At 36.1% G+C, this 22,377-nt stretch overlaps 4 protein-coding genes across 7 annotated transcripts; 1 reads left to right on the plus strand and 3 right to left on the minus strand.

Annotated features, from left to right (window-relative positions):
- The first annotated feature begins 325 nt into the window (after positions 1 to 325).
- LOC117905980 (transcription factor EGL1-like) lies at positions 326 to 5,552 on the plus strand. Its single transcript, XM_034818893.1, has 8 exons — positions 326 to 1,621; positions 2,281 to 2,535; positions 3,089 to 3,185; positions 3,340 to 3,354; positions 3,577 to 3,633; positions 3,745 to 4,584; positions 4,656 to 5,099; positions 5,242 to 5,552. Exons 1-8 carry the CDS (start codon positions 1,500 to 1,502, stop codon positions 5,311 to 5,313), a joined length of 1,902 nt encoding a protein of 633 aa, XP_034674784.1. The 5' UTR covers positions 326 to 1,499; the 3' UTR covers positions 5,314 to 5,552.
- A 1,243-nt stretch (positions 5,553 to 6,795) lies between these two features.
- On the minus strand, positions 6,796 to 13,305 carry LOC117932815 (GMP synthase [glutamine-hydrolyzing]). 2 transcript variants are annotated; one of them, XM_034854160.1, is made up of 7 exons: positions 12,600 to 13,305; positions 11,963 to 12,213; positions 11,415 to 11,790; positions 11,193 to 11,324; positions 10,931 to 11,106; positions 10,108 to 10,267; positions 6,796 to 7,055 (listed from the first exon to the last, which is right to left on the minus strand). In XM_034854160.1, exons 1-6 carry the CDS (start codon positions 13,143 to 13,145, stop codon positions 10,144 to 10,146), a joined length of 1,605 nt encoding a protein of 534 aa, XP_034710051.1. In that variant the 5' UTR covers positions 13,146 to 13,305; the 3' UTR covers positions 6,796 to 7,055; positions 10,108 to 10,143. The 2 variants fall into 2 exon arrangements, with proteins under 2 accessions (XP_034710051.1, XP_034710044.1); XM_034854153.1 differs by lacking the exon at positions 6,796 to 7,055 and having other exon boundaries at positions 9,819 to 10,267.
- On the minus strand, positions 7,425 to 10,194 carry LOC117932834 (gibberellin 20-oxidase-like protein). Of its 2 annotated transcripts, none has more exons than XM_034854164.1 (2): positions 10,108 to 10,194; positions 7,425 to 8,492 (listed from the first exon to the last, which is right to left on the minus strand). In XM_034854164.1, the coding sequence occupies exons 1-2, from the start codon at positions 10,116 to 10,118 to the stop codon at positions 7,883 to 7,885; spliced, it is 621 nt and encodes a 206-aa protein (XP_034710055.1). In that variant the 5' UTR covers positions 10,119 to 10,194; the 3' UTR covers positions 7,425 to 7,882. The 2 variants fall into 2 exon arrangements, with proteins under 2 accessions (XP_034710055.1, XP_034710053.1); XM_034854162.1 differs by lacking the exon at positions 10,108 to 10,194 and adding an exon at positions 8,586 to 9,438.
- A 2,053-nt stretch (positions 13,306 to 15,358) lies between the features above and the next one.
- LOC117904555 lies at positions 15,359 to 20,268 on the minus strand. Of its 2 annotated transcripts, none has more exons than XM_034817229.1 (6): positions 19,820 to 20,268; positions 18,751 to 18,797; positions 16,940 to 18,560; positions 16,690 to 16,856; positions 16,388 to 16,580; positions 15,359 to 16,303 (listed from the first exon to the last, which is right to left on the minus strand). In XM_034817229.1, exons 3-6 carry the CDS (start codon positions 18,510 to 18,512, stop codon positions 15,774 to 15,776), a joined length of 2,463 nt encoding a protein of 820 aa, XP_034673120.1. In that variant the 5' UTR covers positions 18,513 to 18,560; positions 18,751 to 18,797; positions 19,820 to 20,268; the 3' UTR covers positions 15,359 to 15,773. The 2 variants fall into 2 exon arrangements, with proteins under 2 accessions (XP_034673120.1, XP_034673128.1); XM_034817237.1 differs by lacking the exon at positions 19,820 to 20,268 and adding an exon at positions 19,299 to 19,782.
- Between the last annotated feature and the right edge of the window lie 2,109 nt (positions 20,269 to 22,377).

Consider the following 22,377-nt stretch of genomic DNA (forward strand, 5'->3'; position numbering starts at 1 on the left):
CGCGGTGACATGGCCTCGGGCCGATGATCCAGGCTATTCCGTCACATGCATATAAAGGGCAAACTCGGAAATTCATCATTTTTTAAGCTTTTTACCACTGCGGGAATGCTGCATACACTCCTGTGATTGCTTCTTCCACACCAGAGAGGAAGTGGAGAGAGCAAAACGGGGAGTGAGCATAGGAAATGACTATTTTTTTTTCTTTCCTCAGGGTGAAAGAATTAATTATTCTTGGTTTTTAGTTTATAATTTCAACCAAATCCCACCATCAAGCATATAACGACGGCCGTGCAACTGCAGCTTAAATGTCCATGTGACTACTGTTCCCTCAACCACTTCCTCCACCCCCTTCTCTCTCTACAAATACTCTCTCTGTCACTGTGATTTCACTGATATGGACTTTGGATCAAGGCACCTCTAGAAGGAGAGAATCTTTCTGCTGCTATTGTGTTAAACTTTTCTGTGTTTTTTCTTTTTTTTCTTGGAATTTTTTTTTTTTGAAATTCTTTTAAAGTCCATGAAGAAATGCAGAAAAGCACAAGACAGCATGTATATCAGCACAATTATTACTATTTTGAAGTTTGTTCTCTCTTAAAAGTAGCTTTACTATAGACTGGTTTTTTGAGCTGGGTCATGGCTGAAAAATAAGCACATCCACCCTAGGCCAAAAGTGGTGTTGTGTGGTTTTGTTGTAGGTCCAGTGCTGCAGTTGTTTAATTTGTTTGTTGGGGTTGAGGAGCTATCTTCAAAATAAGAGAGGATATTGAGGTGTTTTTGGGGTTAAAAGGGTGAGTGAGTGGGGGAACCCACTTCTTTCAGCCATTAAAGGCGTATTCTTTCTTGGTTATTTGACAGGAGATTGTTTGATTTTGTTGAAAATTCATGTACCCATTTATGAAATTGGAACAAAGATGATAGTTTTTTTTCCTCTTTTCTTTTGCGGGTTCATTAAAGTGAATGTTCTGGTTCTGTACAGAGAAGGAAATTATTTACCACTGGGAGTGTGGTGTATGGCTGGTTAGCTTAAAACCCAGTTCCAGTGCTTCTGATAATGAGCAGCAGAAGCTTCTTTTTCCCTTCTTATCTCTGTTTGTTTTAGCTCCAAAACTATCCACAGATTCCCTTCTGAGTGTGGTTCTTTTATTACTCTGCTGCGAGATCAAGCTGGTTTTAGAGTGATGGTTGGTTGGTTCAAAAGCCAGAAGCAGTCGGTCCAAAAGACACCCATCTGGGTTACTTTTTTCTGGGATACAAAATCAGGAATTCAACCTAAACACCTGCCTTGATTGATACTTGGGTAGCATTTTTCCACCAAAAAGGGAACTGGGTTTTGTTATCTATTTTTAGGGAGAAGCATCATCTGCAGAGCAAGAATCCATTTTGTAAAATACTTGTATCTGATGGTTTTGGCGGTCTGATTGAGTGGTGGGATTTTACCTTTTTTTCTCTTTCATTTTTAGTTGTGAGAAAAATAAGTCAACTTCAAAGCAATATAGACCATGGATACTGAACCCCAAAATCAAGGAGTACCAGAGAACCTAAGGAACCAGCTTGCCCTTGCTGTTAGAAACATTCAATGGAGCTATGCGATCTTCTGGTCAATTTCAACTAGACAACCAGGGTATTCAGCTTCCCATCTCTTCTCTTTCTTTCTGTTCCTAGTTATTTTATTTTATTTTTCCCTTAAACCTGCTTTCTTGTTCCATAGATTTTCCTTCTGAATTTCCACCTAGAATTTTTGTATATAATTATTTTGTCTTCATCTTCTGCATTGTGTTTGCACAAGTCTATGGGAAATCTTTAGAAAATGGGGAGCTGATTACATTTCGCCCAAAATGAATAAATAAATCAAATAGCTTTATCCTCTTTTCCTCTTGATATCCGCCTCAGGATTTAAGTGTGGTATATCTGTCATGTAAAGTGAGGTATAATGTAGTTCCTGTACGGTTGAAACTGATGAAATCCGCCACTCCTTTTAATCTATCATTTGTTTGATCTGCTGATTTCTGAAGGGAATACAATTTAGTGTCATGGTAGCCATCATTTTCCTACATTGTTTCCCATCTTGGCATACTGCCCAGACAAAGATTTACAGGTCATTTCTTCTTTGTAACATTCTGGAAGATGTTGATGCTGCTTTGTTGATGCAATGATTTATTTCGGTTTCTTTCTAAGGACTTCTTAAAAATATATTGTTATATTCAGCCCCTCATGGTTATAGTACTGACATGCATATATTTCTTTTCCTGTTCTCATTTATTGCAAATGTGAATTTCTTAGGGCACTGGAATGGGGAGATGGGTACTACAATGGAGACATCAAAACAAGAAAAACCGTTCAAGCTGTGGAGTTCAATGCCGACCAAATGGGGTTGCAGAGAAGTGAGCAATTGAGAGAACTCTACGAGTCCCTTTCAATAGGTGAATCCAACCCACAACCCAGAAGGCATTCTGCAGCATTATCACCTGAAGACCTCACAGATGCAGAGTGGTATTACTTGGTTTGCATGTCCTTCGTGTTCGATATAGGCCAAGGGTAAATTCTAGCACCACTGCTTCTCTAAACTTGAGCCTTTTTTAGCTTATCTTCAAGGTGTTCAAAATCAAAGGTTTATACCTCTCCAGTGAGGGGCTTTAACATCTTTCTGGACTGCAGTGATCAATCACACAGTACCCCATCACATTATGAAGAGGCTCTGAAATTATTTTCACAAATAAACAAGGAAAATTCAGCAGAAAAAGAATGTAAAATCATTCTGCATTGTGATGAGGTTTTGTGTGAATTGTCATTGTATGAGAAGAATATTTGAGTTAACATTTATTGGCTGCAAGTTGATAACTCCTTTGTCTTCTATATCTATCTTGGCCTCTGTTCATAAATTCTCGTCTTCCATTTTGGGACCACTGGACCTCAGATCTGCCAAACTACCACATTGCTTTTTGTTGGATTGGAACCTAATTTTACCAGTCATGAATCCTGAGTTCTACTGCAGACAGTTGTTGTGCTGGGTTATTCTTCATAATGTTCATCACAATGATTTAGAAAGAAAATTTTATCATTGTTAATATTCCTCTAAATTGTTCCTCAGATTGCCCGGAAGAACATTGGCTAGTGGCCAGCCTATCTGGCTATGCAATGCTCCTAATGCAGAGAGCAAAGTGTTCAGCCGCTCTCTGCTGGCAAAGGTAGGTTGTTGTTTCTCATCCCTAATCTGATTTAGTTCTAAGTGAATCTTAATTTCTGGGATTTGCTGGCATGCTTAAAATGACCAAACTGAACTTTTCTTTTCTGTTTGCTTCTGTTCAATGACTGGGGCTTGTACTGATTCGTCTTCCTCAGAGTGCATCTATCCAGGTACTGTCATGGTTTCTCTTTCGCCCTGATCCTCATGTTTCTTTAGACTGGCTCGGTCATATGAGTATTCAATGTAGCGATCTTTCTATATAATGCGATATTTGTTCCAAAAATTTCCCTGGGTTTTTAGATATTGTCAACAACACCCTTTCTCCTACTACAAACACACAACACCATTGGCTTTCTGGATATTGATAGCATCTCCTGTTTTTTGAGTTGCAGACTGTGGTATGCTTTCCATATTTAGGAGGTGTGATAGAGCTGGGTGCGACTGAAATGGTAACGTTTTTGTGTTAGATTTTGCCTCTGAGTTTTAATCATTTAGAAATTTGTATTAGCATGTACCATTTCCTATGTAACTCACATTCCTATTCGTAATTTGCTTTGAAGGTTTTGGAGGACCCGAGTCTCATCCAACACATCAAAACTTCTTTTCTGGAGATTCCATACCCCATGCTGTCCAGGATGTCTAATTCCAGAAAGATAAGAGAAGACAAAGACCCTGCTTCTGCAGAGCTTGATCATAATTTTCTTGACACCAACCTTAATCCAGCAGTTTTAGAAGTATGTTCTCCAAATAACAGCTCAGATGGGTTTGAGCTGAATCAATTGGGAGAGGAATCGATTATGGTTGACTGCTTAAATGGTGGGGGAGCTTCTCAGGTACAAAGCTGGCAACTCTTGGAGGATGAATTCAGTAACTGTGTCCATAACTCAATGAACTCTAGTGACTGCATATCTCAGACCATCATGAATCCTGAAAAGGTTGTTCCTATTCCAAAGGGTGAAAAGGTTAATGATCATTGCCTGGTAGACCTTCAGGAATGCAATAACACCAAATTAACCTCATTGGATCTTCGGGATGATCTTCATTATCAGTGTATTCTTTCATCCCTTTTGAGCTCCAACCAGTTGATTTTGGGACCATGCTTTCGAAATTCCAAAAAGGAGTCAAGCTTCGTTAGTTGGAAGAAAAGAGGATTGATGGGTACTCAGAAGCTGAACACTGGAACCCAACAAAAATTATTGAAGAAGGTGCTGTTTGAAGTTGCTCAAATGCATGGTGGTTGCTTAATGAGCTCCCGGGATAATAATGGAGATAACGATGAAATTTGGAGACCGGAGGCTGACGAAATCACTCTGAACCATGTGTTGTCCGAGAGGAAACGGAGGGGAAAAATAAATGAAAGGTTCTCGGTTCTCAGATCACTTGTTCCTTCTATTAACCAGGTAGTTAGAAACTCTATTCCCCCATGTCAATCTCTGTTTAAAGACACTACTCAATGGCTTTGTTTGTGCAGGTCAACAAAGTGTCTGTACTTGATGACACCATAGAATACCTGAAAGAGCTCAAAAGAAGAGTTGAAGAGTTGGAATCTAGCAAGGAGTCAACAGAAATAGAGGCAAGAACAAGCAGGAGAACCCCAGATACTGCAGAGAGGACATCTGATAACTATGGCAACGACAGAGTTGGAAATGGCAAGAAACCTTTGTTGAACAAGAGGAAGGCATGTGACATTGATGAAATGGAGCCTGATTCCAACCGGGTTTTACTGAAAGATGATTCAGCTGAAAATATAACAGTCAGTATGAACGAGAAGGATATTCTAATCGAACTGAGGTGTCCATGGAGAGAGTGCTTGTTGCTTGAGATCATGGATGCTGTAAGCAATCTCCATTTAGATTCTCAGTCAGTTCAGTCAGCCAGCGTTGATGGAATTCTTTCTCTGACCATTAAATCAAAGGTATGAACTCAAGATCACCATAACCATATCACCTTATTTTCCAGGTAAACTATCATCTACGGCGAACCTAGCATGAACATGATCATTTATTAACTTCTAGAAATGCTAAAACTCAATTCTAAGGGTAGTTTCTGACTTGCAGTTTAAGGGATCATCATTTGCATCAGCAGAAACAATCAGACAAGCACTTCAGAGAGTTGTCCCAAAGTGTTGAACCTCAATTTCTAGGTGGTAATTGTAATGTTCTTTGAGTTTCTAGAATCTTTTGCTTCAGTTACTATAAAATTGTGTTGTTGAAAAGCTCTGTAGATCTTTGATCATCATAATCACAAGCTCTAGTTGATAAATCTACAGGTAGAATAGTCTAATGAAGTCGAAGAAACCTATTTTCCGGGTTTTGTATTCTTTTTCCCATGATCTAGGATATCCTTCTGAAGCTATAATAGAGGTTAACTGGTGACTTTGTTCTCCTTTTTTTTTTTCATAAATAAAAGAGATAAAATTGTATTGAAAAGAGCCACTAAAACAGCAACTCAAAAGTATACAAAGTAGAAACCCCCCCCTCCCCACCTGGAACAAACAGCTGTCAAACATAGAGGAGTAAAAAAAACCCTACCCTCAACAAAAACCTAACCAGTCAATGAAACCAACTAAAGTCGAAGGACCATCTTTTATGAACAAATTCGTCTCCAATAAAAGAAAATAAACAAAAAAACTCTTTAAGTTTTTGAATGGACAACACATTATCATCAAACGCAATTCTGTTTCTTGCCTTCCAAACCATCTGAAAAATACATGGGTGATTTTTGTTCTCCATGTACTCCAAAGTAACTTCAAGGAAGGATGACTTACTACTAAATGCCTGAAAAATGATATCAAGTTTTAAGGGCGTTTATAATGTCGGCCAGGAGGCTATGAGATATGTTTTTAAAATGTGAATTGGATTTAGATCGATCAATATTAAGATGGGCTTAAAGGCACATAATACTGATATTGCTTTAGTCATAAAGTAAAGCAAGCTTACTTTATGCAAAGTTGTTCAAAGGAAAGTGACGGAAATAAAAAATAATAATAATAAAGCGGTGTAGAACGTCTGATTAACAATAATAGAGTTGGTAGACTGGATCATTACCATGTATAAAGCAGCCGCAAAGACAGAACAGGAAAGCATGTAGTAGCAGAGTAAAATTCTTACTGGGGTTGCCTTTCATTTTGGTCAAGAACATGAGCCACATTCTTTACTTCTATTTCTTTCCCTCAAAGGATAAAGGGCTAAAGAAAACACAAACAAATGACCCAAGGCTGAGATCCTGGAGAATGTTTAATCAGCCGCATGGCAAATGTGAATGATAATAAAGGGTGTGTTGAGACATGAGATTGGGCAGACATGATTGGAGGAGATCTAGTACCCTTTTTTTTCCACCTTTGATATTTTCCAAGGCATGTTTTTGCTTTTTCTTATTGTAAAAGAAAGGGAACTAATCATATGGTCCACCAAATCTAGGCAGTGAAATAAAGGAGACTAAGTTTTTGGCGACACAGAGCATCTCTATCACAATTAAAAAACAATGGCTGTCGTGAAAGGGAAACTAAACTCATCAAATGTCAAAAAAAGAAGGGAAAGGAGGGCAAGGGGATTGAGAATCCTTGACTTTTTGGTACCTATTGCATTGAGAATCAGGTTGCTTAAGCCCTATTAAAATCAACAATTCAAATGAGGGATTAACTTATCAAAACATGGTTTACAGCACAAGAATGCCATTACATATAACTTATTGGATCGAGGTCCCAATCATCATCTCCCATCAGCAACCATCTTTTCCAGAAATCCATTCACGGTGGTTCTGCAGTAAGAATGCCCAGCTTCAATATATCAGGGTGTATCTTCCATTTCTTTGGCTCACCCCTTCAAGCTCTACTTCCTCCTTTATCTGGGTCCCTTTTCCCTTTGTTCACCTGCAAAGCTCCCATTATTTCTCCTCTTTTACAATATTGAGTTTCTTTCACTCCATCGTTTCTTGAATGTTCCCTATCATCATTCTTTTTATTTATTTCAAAGTTCACTTTCGGTGTATAAAACAATACAAGCATTTGATCAGAGAGTTAAAGCATAATAGCTGAAGAAATCACCAAGGTGGGGAAACAAGGTATGCCATTTGAGTATCCCAATGTATAAAATATAGTTATTTTTATCAAATATTCTCAACTTGTAGATTCTTCCTAAGTGGACAGGAAAATGAGCACCATATATTATCTCCAGAGGCGCCCTAGTCAAAGCAATGAAGTAGAAATAAGAAAACAAGGGAGAAGAAAAAGGCAACCAGATCCACTGAATGACATTCAATTCATATAACACAAAAAATTGAACTTCAACTTCATTACATATTCTTCCACATACGATAACAATACCAATTTAGTTCCAAAATCCAACAAGATTCTAGACTCAACCTTTCACATCCTAATCCACCAAACTTCCCTCTTTTATTTGCATTATGCCCACTTTGATACTCACTTACAAGCCAGAATACCTTGGTATCCAATTCAATCACTATAGGCACATTTCACAAGGAAATTATACACAAATTCTATAAGGCTAAGACAGAAGAAGACAGAAGATAAGAAAATCTAGAATCACACAACCGTTCCTGTCTTCTCAGTAGCAAACAACTGCAGAACAATCAAATAAGACCTGCAACAACAGCAAAGAACAAGCAGCATATGTATAATAAACACACATATATGTGCCCGCAGTACAACAGGTAGCTTTATGGTTTCAGCTCCCATCACTTCATTTCAAGTTTCAAAGCTGCAAAATCTTTTACAGTATACCCAACTTTCTCATACTTACCTTCCTCGTTACTCTCTCTGAACTTCAAATATTCCAAGCAAACAAATGGCTTGTAAATCCTCGAGTTTCCTTCTCCCACGATTTCATCTGGTGCCAACACCACCTTCTCATCCTCAAAGCACCAAAAGAAAGCCAGAGAGAGGCGGTTCACAAATTGCTTCAAAACAACCCGGTGTTCAGATGATCTTAATCGTCCATTGCTCCAACCCTGCATCAGATCTCCAATGTTAACTACAAGAGTACCCTCACATGGGGTTATGTCTATCCATTCCCCTCCCTTCGATCTCATTTGAAGCCCACCAATTTCATCTTGATAGACTATTGTTATACAACTCATATCAGTGTGCATTCCAAGCCCTTCAACCTCTTTGTCTTCCACACACTCAGGCGGCGAGTAGTTCACCAACCTCAAATACCCCTGACAGTTATTGAATTCAGATTCATTAAACTTCCTCTCATACCCATCTCCCAAGCTCATTAATACAGCCTCCACAATTCTCTTTGATAATTCCACCATCTTGCTTCCATATTCTTGCAACGTCTCACTATGAGGTGAAAAAGAAAATGACAAACAAAACAAACATGAATAAACAGCAAATCGAGGGTAGAAAGAGACTGCAGTGTTAAGACATTATTACCTAAATTCAGAATTTTGTTGGTCAAAGAGTTCAGCAACAGAACTCTTAGCAGAGGCCAAGAAGTCTGGTCCAGCTATTCGCAGGCTTTCAAAGAAGGGAGATGCAATAAAACGGGGAGTGTATGTTTTGATGGATGAAGATGGCCCCAGTTTGAGTTTTGAATCTGCAGGAAGGCTAAATATATGCTTTGAAAGAAGACATACTTTGCTGAAAAGATCTTGGGGGATACCATGATTCATTACATGGAAGAAGCCCCATTCTTCACAGGCTTGAGAAAGAGAAGTTAGAAAAGAGGGGTGAACTGGTTGAGATAAATCTAACACAGGAAGTTGTATGGGAGTCGGTGGTTCATTCATTATCATAGAAGAAAATGCAACAGTTTCTTCTGTTGGGTTGCAGTCACAGGAAGGAGATTGATTACAAATACAAGAGGGTAGAGAGAAAGGATGCTTAATGTTAGTGTTAATTTCAACTTGCTAATCAAGGTCTCGCAATAAGCTCCACCATGGACAACAATGATAAAGGTACTTTCAACTCTATAATTATTGATTGCCATATATATATTACAATAATATGCATATTTTAAAAGAGCTGGCATTGGGGCACCACCGTGAATACCATTACTGCCCAGGCATAACAAAAAGGTGTTGTTTGTGTGTGCCTACACAGATATATAAATAGGTGGGAAGAAAGAGAGTATTATCTAAATCGACACTTCTAAATATTGGATTTTCCATTAAATCATACCATAATCCCCATGACGATGGATACCACAAACCACAAGCACCACATCACCATCACTGCTGCTACTGCTGCTACTGGTAATGCTAACGACTAAAACCGTTGACCTAGGACTAGAATAGTAGTGAATTAATGATGATTATGAAAATGATAGCAATTATGATGATGAAAATGACAATGATGATCAAGATAATCACAAAAACAATGACAATAATAACAATAGTAAATAACTCACGGTTGTACCCTTTAAATCTCAACTGCAACGAGCACAAAATTAAGCATACTCAAAGAACCATAGGTCTGAGAAACGAAGGTTGTTTAAGGGTAACCAAAAAGGTATTCAGCATTACTCAGTTCTCACTAGCAGAAGTTTGAAGTTTTCCTTATGTAGCTACACCTATGATAAACTTCAAATCAGAAAAATTTACTTATTAATCTTGTATAAGAACCATTCATAGGTCCATATATATATATATATATGTTGCACAAGAATAAAAATTCCTTGATACATCAAAGCATCAAAGGTAGAATAATAATTTATCATTGCAAGTTTCCACAAAAGGGTTTGTGGAATTGTCCATACAAAGAATCATGACCTTGTGAGAGCTAGGAAATAGTGCTAAGAGCACCAATCTCAAGCATTAAATAAAGTGAAATTCCACATGGCTCAATTCTCTTCCCGCCGAGCTTAACTGTATTTCATGTCATGGGAAGGCAACCACTAACAGTAACTAAAATTGATTAAAAACCTGCACTTGTATAAGGCCATAGAGTTCCTTACTCGATTTCCATCTAACCATCAACCTCCGACATGGCTTCATTCCCACTCAATTGTTGATGGAGGCTTTGATGTAATGTCTTGAACGACTCGGTTTACACCTCGAACACTATTGCAAATTTTTCTTGCCACATCATCAAGGAACTTGTGCTCAAAATTGTACCTGGTATCACACAATCCAAAAGAGAAAAGAAATTGCATGAGAGAAGAAATACTTTATGGCTAATGTATATTAGCCTCTAGTTAGGCAAGCCAAAAGGCCCAAAACACTGTAACAGCTTCTCTATGTAATAGCTCACTGATACTGGTTCCGGAAGAAAACATGATAAGTGATTATCAATTATCAACATGCCAAAACCTTTATTCACTAGCACAGGTGGCACTGCATCATTCTGAGATGGAGAGCAACAGAAGAAAATGCCTAGATGATGGTGGAAAGAAGGGGGGGCAGTGGTTTCGGAGAGAAGTTCAAGTGTCAGAAAAAGTCCCTTCAATGTGAGATTATACATTAATCTTGTAACACAGTAATATATTAATACATTAAATTACAAATAACACTGGGCAAAAATTTGTACCACATCATAGAAAGATTAAATACCAAGGAAAACTTTATGTAAAGATATACAGACAGATAACTGCATGAAAGCATGAGTTACACAACAATAAAATGGAGAAAACTCAAAATCTGAAATGTACATCTTTTTAACAGTGCAATTCCCATATTTTCAAACACAATGTCATAAACATACCCAAATAATACATATGAGTTTGCAGAAAGGTAAAGAAAAATGAAGAGCAGAAAATATGTAAAAAAGAGATAGGTTACCAGTCTGCTGTCATTCCATCTTGACTAGTAACAGCTCTGAGAGCAACAACATGAGAATGTGTTCTTTGATCACCTTGAACCCCAACCGACCTTATTGGCAAAAACACTGCAAAAGCTTGCCAAATAGAATCATAAATCCCAGCATCCTTGATTGACTGAATAAAAATCTCGTCAACCTGAAAAAAAACATTCACAAGGGATGAACACTAGAGGTTGTACCAAGAAAGCCGAGTTTTTACTTCTATGCACAAACACCATATACCTGGCGTAGAATATCCAAGGCATTTCCTTCTGTAACATCCCCCAAAACTCGCACGGCAAGACCAGGCCCAGGGAACGGATGACGCTGTAGAAATGCCCGAGGAACATTCAAGATCCTCCCAAGTTCACGAACCTTCAACAAAAAATATGGACCGAGTAATATCAGTGCATCATCAAAATAAAGGTCAACTACAAAATTCAATAAGGAAACAAAATCCAAAACCTCATCCTTAAACAGAAGTTTAAGTGGTTCAATAAGCTTCAATTTCATATCCTTGGGAAGCCCTCCAACATTATGATGGCTCTTGATTGTGTGGGAGTGTGTTCTTCCACTTCCAGGTGGTGGGCAAGATTCAATCACATCAGGGTACAATGTTCCTTGGACCAAGTAAACAGGTTTCTTTCCAAATTTACGTTCCAAATCTAGGCCAAATGCATCAAAGCTGGAGATGAACTCCTTTCCGATAATTTTCCTTTTCATCTCAGGATCTACTACACCTTTCAGCTTACTAAGGAATTGATCTGTGGCATCAACACAAGTAACAGGCAAATGAAGATCCCTTTCAAAGGTTTCCATCACACGCTCTCTCTCCTTATACCTACAGGGAACAAAGACCATGACCAGAATTTAAAGGAAGCATACAAAAGTATATTCATTATGGAAGTTCTAGACACAAATATAAATTTAAAAAAGGTTGTTTATCTTCGACAAACATTCAAGGAGTAATCAATGTTCAGAGCTTTTCAGTCAGAAATAGGTCGCACTCTCACCTCAATAAACCATTGTCAACAAATACACAGTGAAGCCTATCTCCGATTGCCTTGTGAACAAGAGTAGCTGCAACTGTGGAATCCACACCCCCAGATAACGCGCAGATGACATGATCATCAGGCGCAACCATGCCTTTGATCAATTTAATTTCCTCATTAAGGACATCTTCCATATTCCATCCTGCATCAACTCGACATACATCAAAGAGGAAATACCGCAGTGTTTCCATACCTTCTGGGGAATGTGTCACCTACATAAAATCAAAATCAACTCACAATCCAATAATGGAACAATACATGCCACTCTAGAAATTAGAAACTTTCCACTTGAAGTGGCACCTTAAATTAGTTATAGATGCATCTCAAGACTCAAGAGTGCGAAAAACAATCTTCACTTCAATGCATTATCTTTGAATCAAATTATACTGTCCAGCATTATACACACAGTAGGAGTCATATAGATTTGAATATCACCATTACCATGATTATGTCTTATTTTGTGAACATTTTTTTAACCAGAGAATTATTTGGGTTTTTTTAAATGAATAAATAAATAACATGATGCATTTTATCACCCAACAGAGACCAGCAATGTAATTTCTCTGCCATTGAAATAAATGAAATGAGACCCAATTACCTCCGGATGATACTGAAGGCCGTAAAACCTCCGCTCCCTATTCTCAACCGCAGCCACTGCCCCCTGCTGGCTGCGCGCCACCACCTCAAACCCCTCTGGCAATTCTGCGGCCTCGTCGCCATGACTCATCCATACAGTCTGCTTATGGCCGACTTCCTTGGACCCGAACAACCCACAAGCCCTCACGACCTCAATCTCCATCCTCCCATACTCCTGCCTCTCCCCAACCCTAACAACTCCACCCAACCTTTGCACAAGCAACTGCAGCCCATAGCAAATGCCAAGCACGAACACGCCGTTCGACTCCACGTAGTCGACGAAGCCGTCAGGGAAGCTCGGCGAGTTCGGCGAGTGAACGGAGTGGGGGCCGCCAGACAGGATGATGACACGCGGCTTGAGGTCGACAATGGATTTCAGCGACGATGTGCCGGAGATGCACAGAGAGAAGACCGATAGGCTTCGGATTCGGCGAGTGATGAGATGTGTGTATTGCGAGCCGTAATCGAGAATCAAAACTAGGTTTGACTTCACGTTCTCGGGGTCCATGGCAGGGTTAGGGTTCGTGGTCGTCTGCAGCGTTGTGTTTGGGTCCCGAGAAAGGTGAGCGGGTTTGAGGGAGGAAAACTAGGGTTTATAACGAACAAGAGCTAGGGTTTTGGGGGTTTGGCGGGAAGTGGGCGGCTGAATATACCTGTTGCACGAAGTGGAGGATAGTATTGGAATCTCAATTTGCAGGAATATTTTTAGCATAATCCTGAGAGAGGGTTTATGAAACACCCCGCCAAAACTCTATTTTCCCCCACTAAGTTTTAAATTATATATGACAAAATTACCCTCAATGGAAAGACTATTTTGTCCCTAATAAATTCACAAGCTTCCCTCTTCTATTTCTTCTCATTTTAGAAAAAAATAATTTGAAGAAAGCTTGTATTTCAAATTTAGACACATACTTTCTCATATTGGTATATACCATTTATGAGTGGGAACAAAAAGAAATAAAAAATAGAAGAAAATTAAAATAAAACAAAAAACCACAAAGGAATATATATATATATATATATATATATATATATATATATATATAGTTATTACATATAGGAATATATTTCACTTATTATTATTATTATTATTATTATTATTATGAAAACTAAAAAATATCAAATTAACTATAGTTATTAATTGTTTCAAACACAAGTTTTTTATAGATAAAATATTATAAATAAAATATATTTTTAATAAATATTTGAAAAACAAGAAAACATGTTGACAATCTTCCTATATGTATTTTTATTCTAAAAAAAATATTACAAATAAAGTCAAATTTAAAAATTGTAATTTAAAACTATTTTCAAAACACTTTCGAATAAATTCATAGGGTTGTACTTTGTTGAAATAATAGGATATGATTATATAAAGTGTTTTTAATATTTTTAACATTTAAAATTTTTATCTTTTAAACGTTAGAAAGAGTGTTTAGCAATGATTATAGAAAATATTTTTAGTATTTTTAATATTTGAATGATGAAAAGTTTCAAGTGTTACAGATGTTAAAAACTCTTATTAAAATCACTACTAAACACATTTTAAAAATACGTTATAAATTCATTATCAAATGAGTTCTATATAAGTGTTTTTGATAACATTTTTATTTGAAATGTTTTTAGAAAAATCACTTATTAAGAACCCGTTTGACAATGGTTCTATGAAACACTTTTAATTTTCTAATACTTAAAATTTTTTATCATTTATATTAAAAATGTTAAAAACGTTTTTTATAATCACTCCGAAACGCACTTTAAATATTTTTTCAAAAAACATTTCAAAATTTCAAAAATTTTAAAATGTGTTAAACTAAAAACACTTCCTACAATTATTGTTAAGCAAACTCTATATTTCATTTAATAAAAAATGTATATCATATGATAATGGGATATGATATTATAGAATATTAAATCTAATGAATATAATATCATAAGAGTATTTTAAGTTATGTTTTATATTTAGTTTGTAATATAAATAAAAAAAGAAAGAATGAAATATGTATTATTTTTTAATATTTAAAATAATTTACATTATAATATTTTCTATTAAAAAAATATATAGGATATGTATATTTTATATTTTTATTTGAAATAGTATATCCTATATATAGAAAGGATATAAGAAATGAGATGAATAATTTTATTCCATATTTGGTTAAAACTTACCTTTAACTTAATCAAATCCAATTTTATTATTTTCAATTAAAATTAAGAAAAGTAGTGATAAAACTTAATATTTATTATTTAATTATTTAAATTGATTTTAAATTAAATTATACTTACATTGTTATCTTAAAACTTATTATTTAATTATAACTTTAAATATTAAGATTATTTAATAAAATTAACTTAAAACTAATTTTAAATCATCAAATTTACATATTTATCCTTATAAATTATAATTAAGATTAATTTAATTATTTATATTTATTAATTAATTCATATCATTAAATTATTTTATTCAATGTAATTAATTTACTTAATAACTTAAATTAAGTTTAAGTTATTCGGTTTACCACACCCTACTTACTTGTAACATCAGTCGCGTTCTTGACAAATGAGAACTCATCTTAAATGTCAACCCAATCCAACCGGACCAAGTTGTACGTACCAGTTGAAATCTAAGGAATTGCAGATGCTACAGTCCAGACCTAGACATGGAAAATTGTGGAACGACATGGTGAAGAGACAACTTTCTTCACACAGTAGAATGACAGATTTCATAACCAACTGCAAGAATCTGAGCAAATCTATATCATCTCTGATCAGTATTACAAAAACAATTACTAAAAAGGGTTATCAGTTCACATTCATCATGACAAAGAACAGAACAAAATGGAGAAAGTCCTATGAAACCACCAGAATCCTAATATTTTACAGTGGCTGCAGCTTTCACTTAAATCTATAATACATGGAGCTTGGACCCCATGAACCTACTCTAAACCAAGGAAATCTCAACCCAGATTCAAATCAAAATGTCTTAAGCATGTGATCATACAATGCCTCTGAAGATGCTGGTTGAATCACAAAGATGATCTTAATCGCCGGGTTTCCTTGTTCAAGTTGCCTCTCTTCAGATTTATGCCGTTTCCAATTTAGACAACAGCACAAGAAAGCAACTTCTGCTGATAAATTAAGCTTGCTGCTCAAGTATGGTTTCTTCTATCAATGCTTCTAGGCTGGTTTCCACTATATTGATAACAATATCTTCAACATCGGTTCGAATATCAAGCCATGCTCCAGATTTTTTCACTTCTCTTTGGAGCTGGACTTCTCGTGACAGCCAAAGAAGGCGCACATCAACACCTTCCATTATTTCGCGAACCAAGTCTCTCTCCGTTAATGGGACTGGCTGGATCTTTGGTTTGATAGATGATAGCCAAGGGAGGTGTCTAAAATAACGGTTGTATACCTCTAGAACAACTTCGTTAATGCAATCAAAGAGGAGCTTAGGGTCATTCCAGTACTCCATAGGTGACTGCCTATCTGCCAAGAGTTCATCACAGTTCAAGCCATAAGCTTGTATCACTTCTTTGACATACTTATCAGCAAATTGATGGTCTTCCATACAGGTGTTTGAATTGACTGCAGGATCCAAAGGACACATCCTCGAAGCAGAACAATGTTTATCAAAAGTAATTTCTAGTTGCATTGGCTGGTCATCTGTTGATGTTCAAGTGGGATAATTCAATTTCAGATCGAAAGACAACAAAAGACTAATTATAAATTCCAGACACAAAATCCTACCATGTTTAGAAATGATGCTTGAGGGGCTACTGACATCTTCCATGGGAAATGGCTCCAGGACAGATACTGGACTTGTCTGATCTGCTCTATGTTTAATTCCTTCCAAATCTTCTGTTTCCTGGACGCTTGAAGAAGGACTCGATGGAGGAACACCTAATGAAAATGTTTGCGACTGATCCTCTAAAAGTACATCCTGGAAAGAGCAAATGAAAGGCAGAGGCCATGTGAGAGAGCAATTGAACACTGACAATAATAAGAAGAAAAAAAGGACAAAAGATCTTAAAGAATAAAGCAATTTTTACCAGTCCAGAGAACTCCAGATACTCATTTTCCTCACGCTCACTGGTGGCATCAGTGCTTCGTTTAGATCTAGTTTCAGGTCTGCTACTCAGTTCCAAGGGCGGCCGTTCCAAACAATTACTTTCTCCTAAATGTATTGTATCATGTGTTTTTAAAATATTCACATCGCCTGCAGAAGTTCAGTGGAGTGATCAAGTCATGATATACATAAAACATGGCAGTAAGGAACATTATAAAACTAATGATCTTTACCTTCCCAACTACTATCGTCTCTAATGGAACAGATGCTTTCATGAAGTTTGGCATCAGAAAGAAGATGTGGAAAATTTGTCTTTGAGTCAGGAACTTGCAACTGATCAATGGGTTTCTTGATATTAGCACATGGCGGATCCTCTGGATTCTGCCCCAATGGACTTGGGTGGCTAGTTTTGTTCTTTTCTTTTTGAAGCAACTGCCTGTTCTGAAGATCTGCTTGAAAATTGCTGTAAGGGGAAAATCGCATCTCTGCAGTCACAAAACCATGTTCTGTTTCCCACCGAGGACTGAGCTTAGAAGATAGGTCGTATCCAGGCAAAGAGAGTATCGTCCCCAAAGGTCCCAGGACCTGTTTGGTGGAAAAGAACTCATCCTTATCTTCATTGCTTAACATCTCAGACAGATGTCTTTTAGCCTCAGCGTATATGCTAGATTCTTTTTGCTTTGAGTACTTGGCAGCTGATATTTTCAAACTTTTAGAACCGCTTCCACTGGTTGAACCAGTTTCATGTTGAATGCTCAGCCCAAAATCCTTAGGCTTGCCTATGTTCTTCCTCCTCTTGATATCCGTGGAAGATTTGGCAGTATTTCCAATGTCCAGTTTGGCTGAACTCGTTGAACTTCTTCCAACAATCTTCCCACCAATCCATTTTCCAACAAACTCTGAGCCTCGGAGGTCATAATAAGGAGGTTTGCACAAAGCATCATCCATTGGATTACAATGATGCTCTTTTCTGTTTTGCTGCTCTTTTCTGTTTTCCACCATAGCATGTTCCGATCTACTTCTACCATTCTGTGAACCATCTCTCAAGCCGTATTGATGTTGCTGGGAGGGAAACAGTCTTGTTCTGATTTCAAAATTCTGTGCTCTTGTTAGGCATGGTTTGGAAACTTCTATTGTATGTGAATGTTGATGATTGCTACTCCCTTTTGATGAGTATCTATCCCACTTGATCTTTTTCCAGAAAAGGCTGTGCCCATTTTTCTTCTGTGACTTTTGAGTATGCTCAGCTCCTTCCTGCTGCTTTGCATTACTAAGTCCACATTCTGACCTTCTGTCTCCTGAGAGTGATTTAGCTGGTTCTTTCCCTGTCTGAGAATCTCGTAAGTCTTGGATGTGTTTCACTAACAGAGAATTTGGATCTTCAAGGAGCTTCAGAAATAATTCCTTGTTTGAATTTAAAACCTCTAAAGCATCCAAGAATTGTCTGGACCGCTGATTTGCCCCATCTTTGCTAAGATATTTACCGACAAATAACTTCTGATTCACAAAGGCCTCAGCTGCTTCACTTTTCTGAGCTAGTAGGAGACTGACCTCATTAAGTTGGTCGTGCTTTGAACCAGTAACACTTTTCTTATTGCCAACGCCATGACCTCTATTTGGTTGAGTAGGTCTCTCATGTCTTGAGCCAGCCAAAATTTTCCAACCATGAACGGGTATATCACGAGCTCTAGGATGATCCTTGCTAGCCTTTTTCTGACTTTTTGATGACAGACCAACAAATTCTGGTTGTAGGTGTTCCACTTTGATAGGGGCGATTTGCTTCTTTATGCACTGCCCGGAGGACATCTTGCTCGCCTTATCAGAATCACCTGTCGAAGTTTTGGTCACCCCAACCTAAAAGTTTTTACCATCAGCATCTATGGCACAAACTGCTTATTCTAGAGAAAGGACCAGCATCTAGAATTGTGTTTCTAACCAGATGATAGATATTAAAGGAAATATCAAACATAAAACAGAACAAGAAGAGCAACAAGCGTCTAATATACATTAAATCCGACCATGACAGTAGGTTGCTCATACTTACCACTACATGTTGATAATCTTCATCAAGGTTGCTGCCCAATCTGCTGCCTGAAAAAGGAAATTCAAAGCTCAAACTTAACCACACAACAGCATCAGGACCCGATACAAATAGAGACTCGCATAACAGAACAAGAAAGTCTTTTAAGGAAGCAAACAAATGATCAATACATTTCAAGATCCCCTCTACATACTATCATTCACTACATAACTGACTCAAAAATTAGACTAATTTGCTTAGGTCTGTACTAAGATCACATCTATGGTATAACAATGAGGCTTAGATCAGATCCTTTTCATTTGAAACAAACGAGGAATTCCGACCATCAGTGTGTTTGTTCACATGTCTCACATCTGCAAGGAATTAGGTGGCCGAAAATCGAACATATTAACCAAACCCCACATACAAACATTCTGGTAATTCTCAGAGTATATGATGTTTCTGTGATCTCTTTTCTATGATGCCTAGTTTTCATTGAAAACAACCTGATCAATGTGGCTGCATCAAAACCTGAGAACACCAATAATTATATAAAAAGATATAAAGAATACCATAAAATTAAAATGTGAAGAGCCCAGAAACTATCCCATGGAAAAGTGATAGTTTCTCCAACATGGAGTCTGAAGCTGTAACAATCCTAAAATCGAATCATATCTCTGACTGGTTGGTAAGAGATTCTGAGATCTTGTCTTGTGATCTTGAGATCTATTTGTGATAAAGATGGAGAAAATTGCACCCAGAAATAAGGTTTGACAGTGGCAAACCACACACAAGAACAGATACAGTCAATGAAAGAATTCCAGAGTCATGGAACTGTTGGGAGCCTCTGTTTGGTTGTTGGGAAAATGCAGGAGCATAAGAAAGGAAAATCAAAATTTAGAATGTTAAGATTTTTAGTCTTCAGCATCCTATAAATAGACAATTTTCACTAGGCCTGATTAAACAATTGGCTAACTTGGAGTTGAGATTTTCACTTTTTGGTCAGAAGAAACAACAAAAATGAAAAGGAGAAAAACAAAAGCAAAAACAAAAACAACAACAAAAAAGGAAAAAAGAGCCTTAAAGTAATTACCCAGTTTCCAGCTCTGCTGTTGACCTCACTTTTCTCAAATTGAGCAGAAACAGGAAACCCAGAATTCAAACTTGTGGAAAACCATGAAAAAACTCCAGAATTCAGCTGAATCAACAAAGAAACTGTGTCTCTTGATCGACCCACATGGTCATTTCTTCCATTTTTTGCAGTGAGGAAGAAAGAGAAAGAAAAGAGAAGATGAAAAACAATGGAGGAAGAAGCAGGAGACGAAGAAGAAGAAGAGAGAAGGGAAATATGGAGTTTAATATGAAATTGACCAGTGAAAAATACACCAGACTCTGAGTCTATGACAACTATTGTCGACTCATCTCTGTCCCATCTAAAGCTTTCAACTCAAATAAATTTTGCTTGTGTTTTCTTCCATCTGCCTCCTTAAATCTCTCCAACTTCAACCATCATTTAACCAACGTTACCAACCCTCTGATCTTTGACATGAGGCATCTCCGCCATTAATAATGGTGGAATTTCGTTCCAAAGCCCGTGTTTCGAATTTTCTTTTGACTCACAATTCTATATTTATTTATTTATTTGTGATACTATATGAATATATTATAGAATTATTGGTTCTGATCTAATAAATGTAAATATTGCTACATTAAATCTTGAGAAAAAATTATGTTAAGATATAGTGATAGACAAATTGCCTTGTTTTTCAATCACAATGTAGCAATTTTTTTTTTCTTTTTTCATTTTATTTATGGAAAAAATAACCTAAAAACCCATGTATTTAATAATAGGCTAAAACTATATTTGGTTTCTAAAAAATTCAAAGGAAATAAAATAAAGAGAAAAAAAAAAGATTTGAAATCAATAAATTACTTATAAACACTCTTTTAAACTTTCTTCACTTATTTAACTATTTTTATTTATAGATTAAATAATTTAAAATATATAAAATTCTTATAACCTTAATTAGATTTTATTTATTTTTTATATTTTCATAATAAAATCAAACTTCATAAGAAAATCGTTTTCCTTATTTTTCTTCTCTTAATATTTCGGACAACCAAGCATAACCTAAAAATAAATTGATTATAGGATAAATTTATACTTAGGAATTGTAATCCAAAAATGTTTTTAAAATTTACTTCTTATATCACCTTTACAAAAAAAAAAAGAGTTTTAGATATTTTTAAAATATGAATAAATTAAATTAAAAATTATGGGTGTCTAGTATCTTCTTGAGAATTCTATTTATATTCTTTTAAATTTTGGGTTTGAATCTTGTTTCAATTTTTTTTTTTTAAAAAAGAAGGAAAAATCTACCAAACTTGATTACAATAAAAGCAGGTTTGGAAAGGGCAAAAAGCACTTGGGGTGGAGTGTTAAATACTTTCTTTTTTTTTTTAAATAAATATTTGTAAACATGTATATGCAAAATGTACTTGATACATTATCATAATGGAGGGTGCTTTAATTGGAGTCCCACTGTCATTTTTAGGAACCCCCTTTATAATTGAATTGGCCATGTGTGGGAGCCATGGGTTTGTTGGACCCATTAAACCCTACTAACCTCTCTAAATTTTGTATTTTTTCCACTTGTTTTTCTTCTTTTTGGGTGGATGCCTTTGATCCATGCAATGCATATATATATGTATGTTATGAACTTATGAGAAGGAGACAATTAACCAATTTGAAAGCATGGGGCTACCAACATGTGCCCAAAAGTAGTGGCCTATTCAATGTCATCCCTCTCAATCCATTTCCAATAATGATTTTGTTGTTTTTCTTTTTTTCACTGGTTTGATTTGACCTAAATCCCATCTCCCCATTATTTTATTAGCCTGCTTCCATCATGAACTTTAGGGGTGATTATTTTATGACTAAGTATACAAATATTTTAGCATGCTTTGTTTATTTTTTTAAATGACCCATAAATATTCTAAGTAGAGCTTACACATCATGGGTTAGGACAAAGAAAATATGTGTCATAATTTATAAGGTTTGGTTTTGAGAACCCTCATGGGGATGTGACCCATATAAGGAGGGGTTTGGGTTGAGGGGGATGACCTACCCACCACACCACATGCTAACACACTTGGGAGTCAACCTAGTGGTTGTCCCCTTTTCCTTTTCCCTTTTTTTTTTTTTTGGAACTTTAAGTATTTTTCATACTTGGTGTTTAATATTTTTGAGGGAAAATGTGAAAAAAGAAAATGGAGAAAAAAATTGGAAGAAAGAAAAATGAAGTAAAATAAAAAATAATTTATTTTTATATATATTTAAATTTTATTTTACTTATTAATTTTCACTTATGTAAAGATAAAATAAAATTTAAATGTATACATTTGAAAATAATTTAATTATATTTGTTTTTTTTTTCACAATAAAACTAAACATAAAAAAAACCCATTTTTCTTAATATTTTGTTTTTATTTTTGTAGTATTTCCTAGAAATCAAACATATACTAAAAAGCTATTTTATAATATTCTCAAACATTATTCCCCGAAAAAAGATTTAAAAAAAATGTGAAGGAAAAAAAATAAAGAGGACAACAAAAAGGAAAGAAAAATAAAATAAAATAAAAGTAGGATAA

This window comes from Vitis riparia, chromosome 2 (assembly GCF_004353265.1).
Source record: "Vitis riparia cultivar Riparia Gloire de Montpellier isolate 1030 chromosome 2, EGFV_Vit.rip_1.0, whole genome shotgun sequence".
Lineage (NCBI taxonomy): Eukaryota > Viridiplantae > Streptophyta > Magnoliopsida > Vitales > Vitaceae > Vitis > Vitis riparia.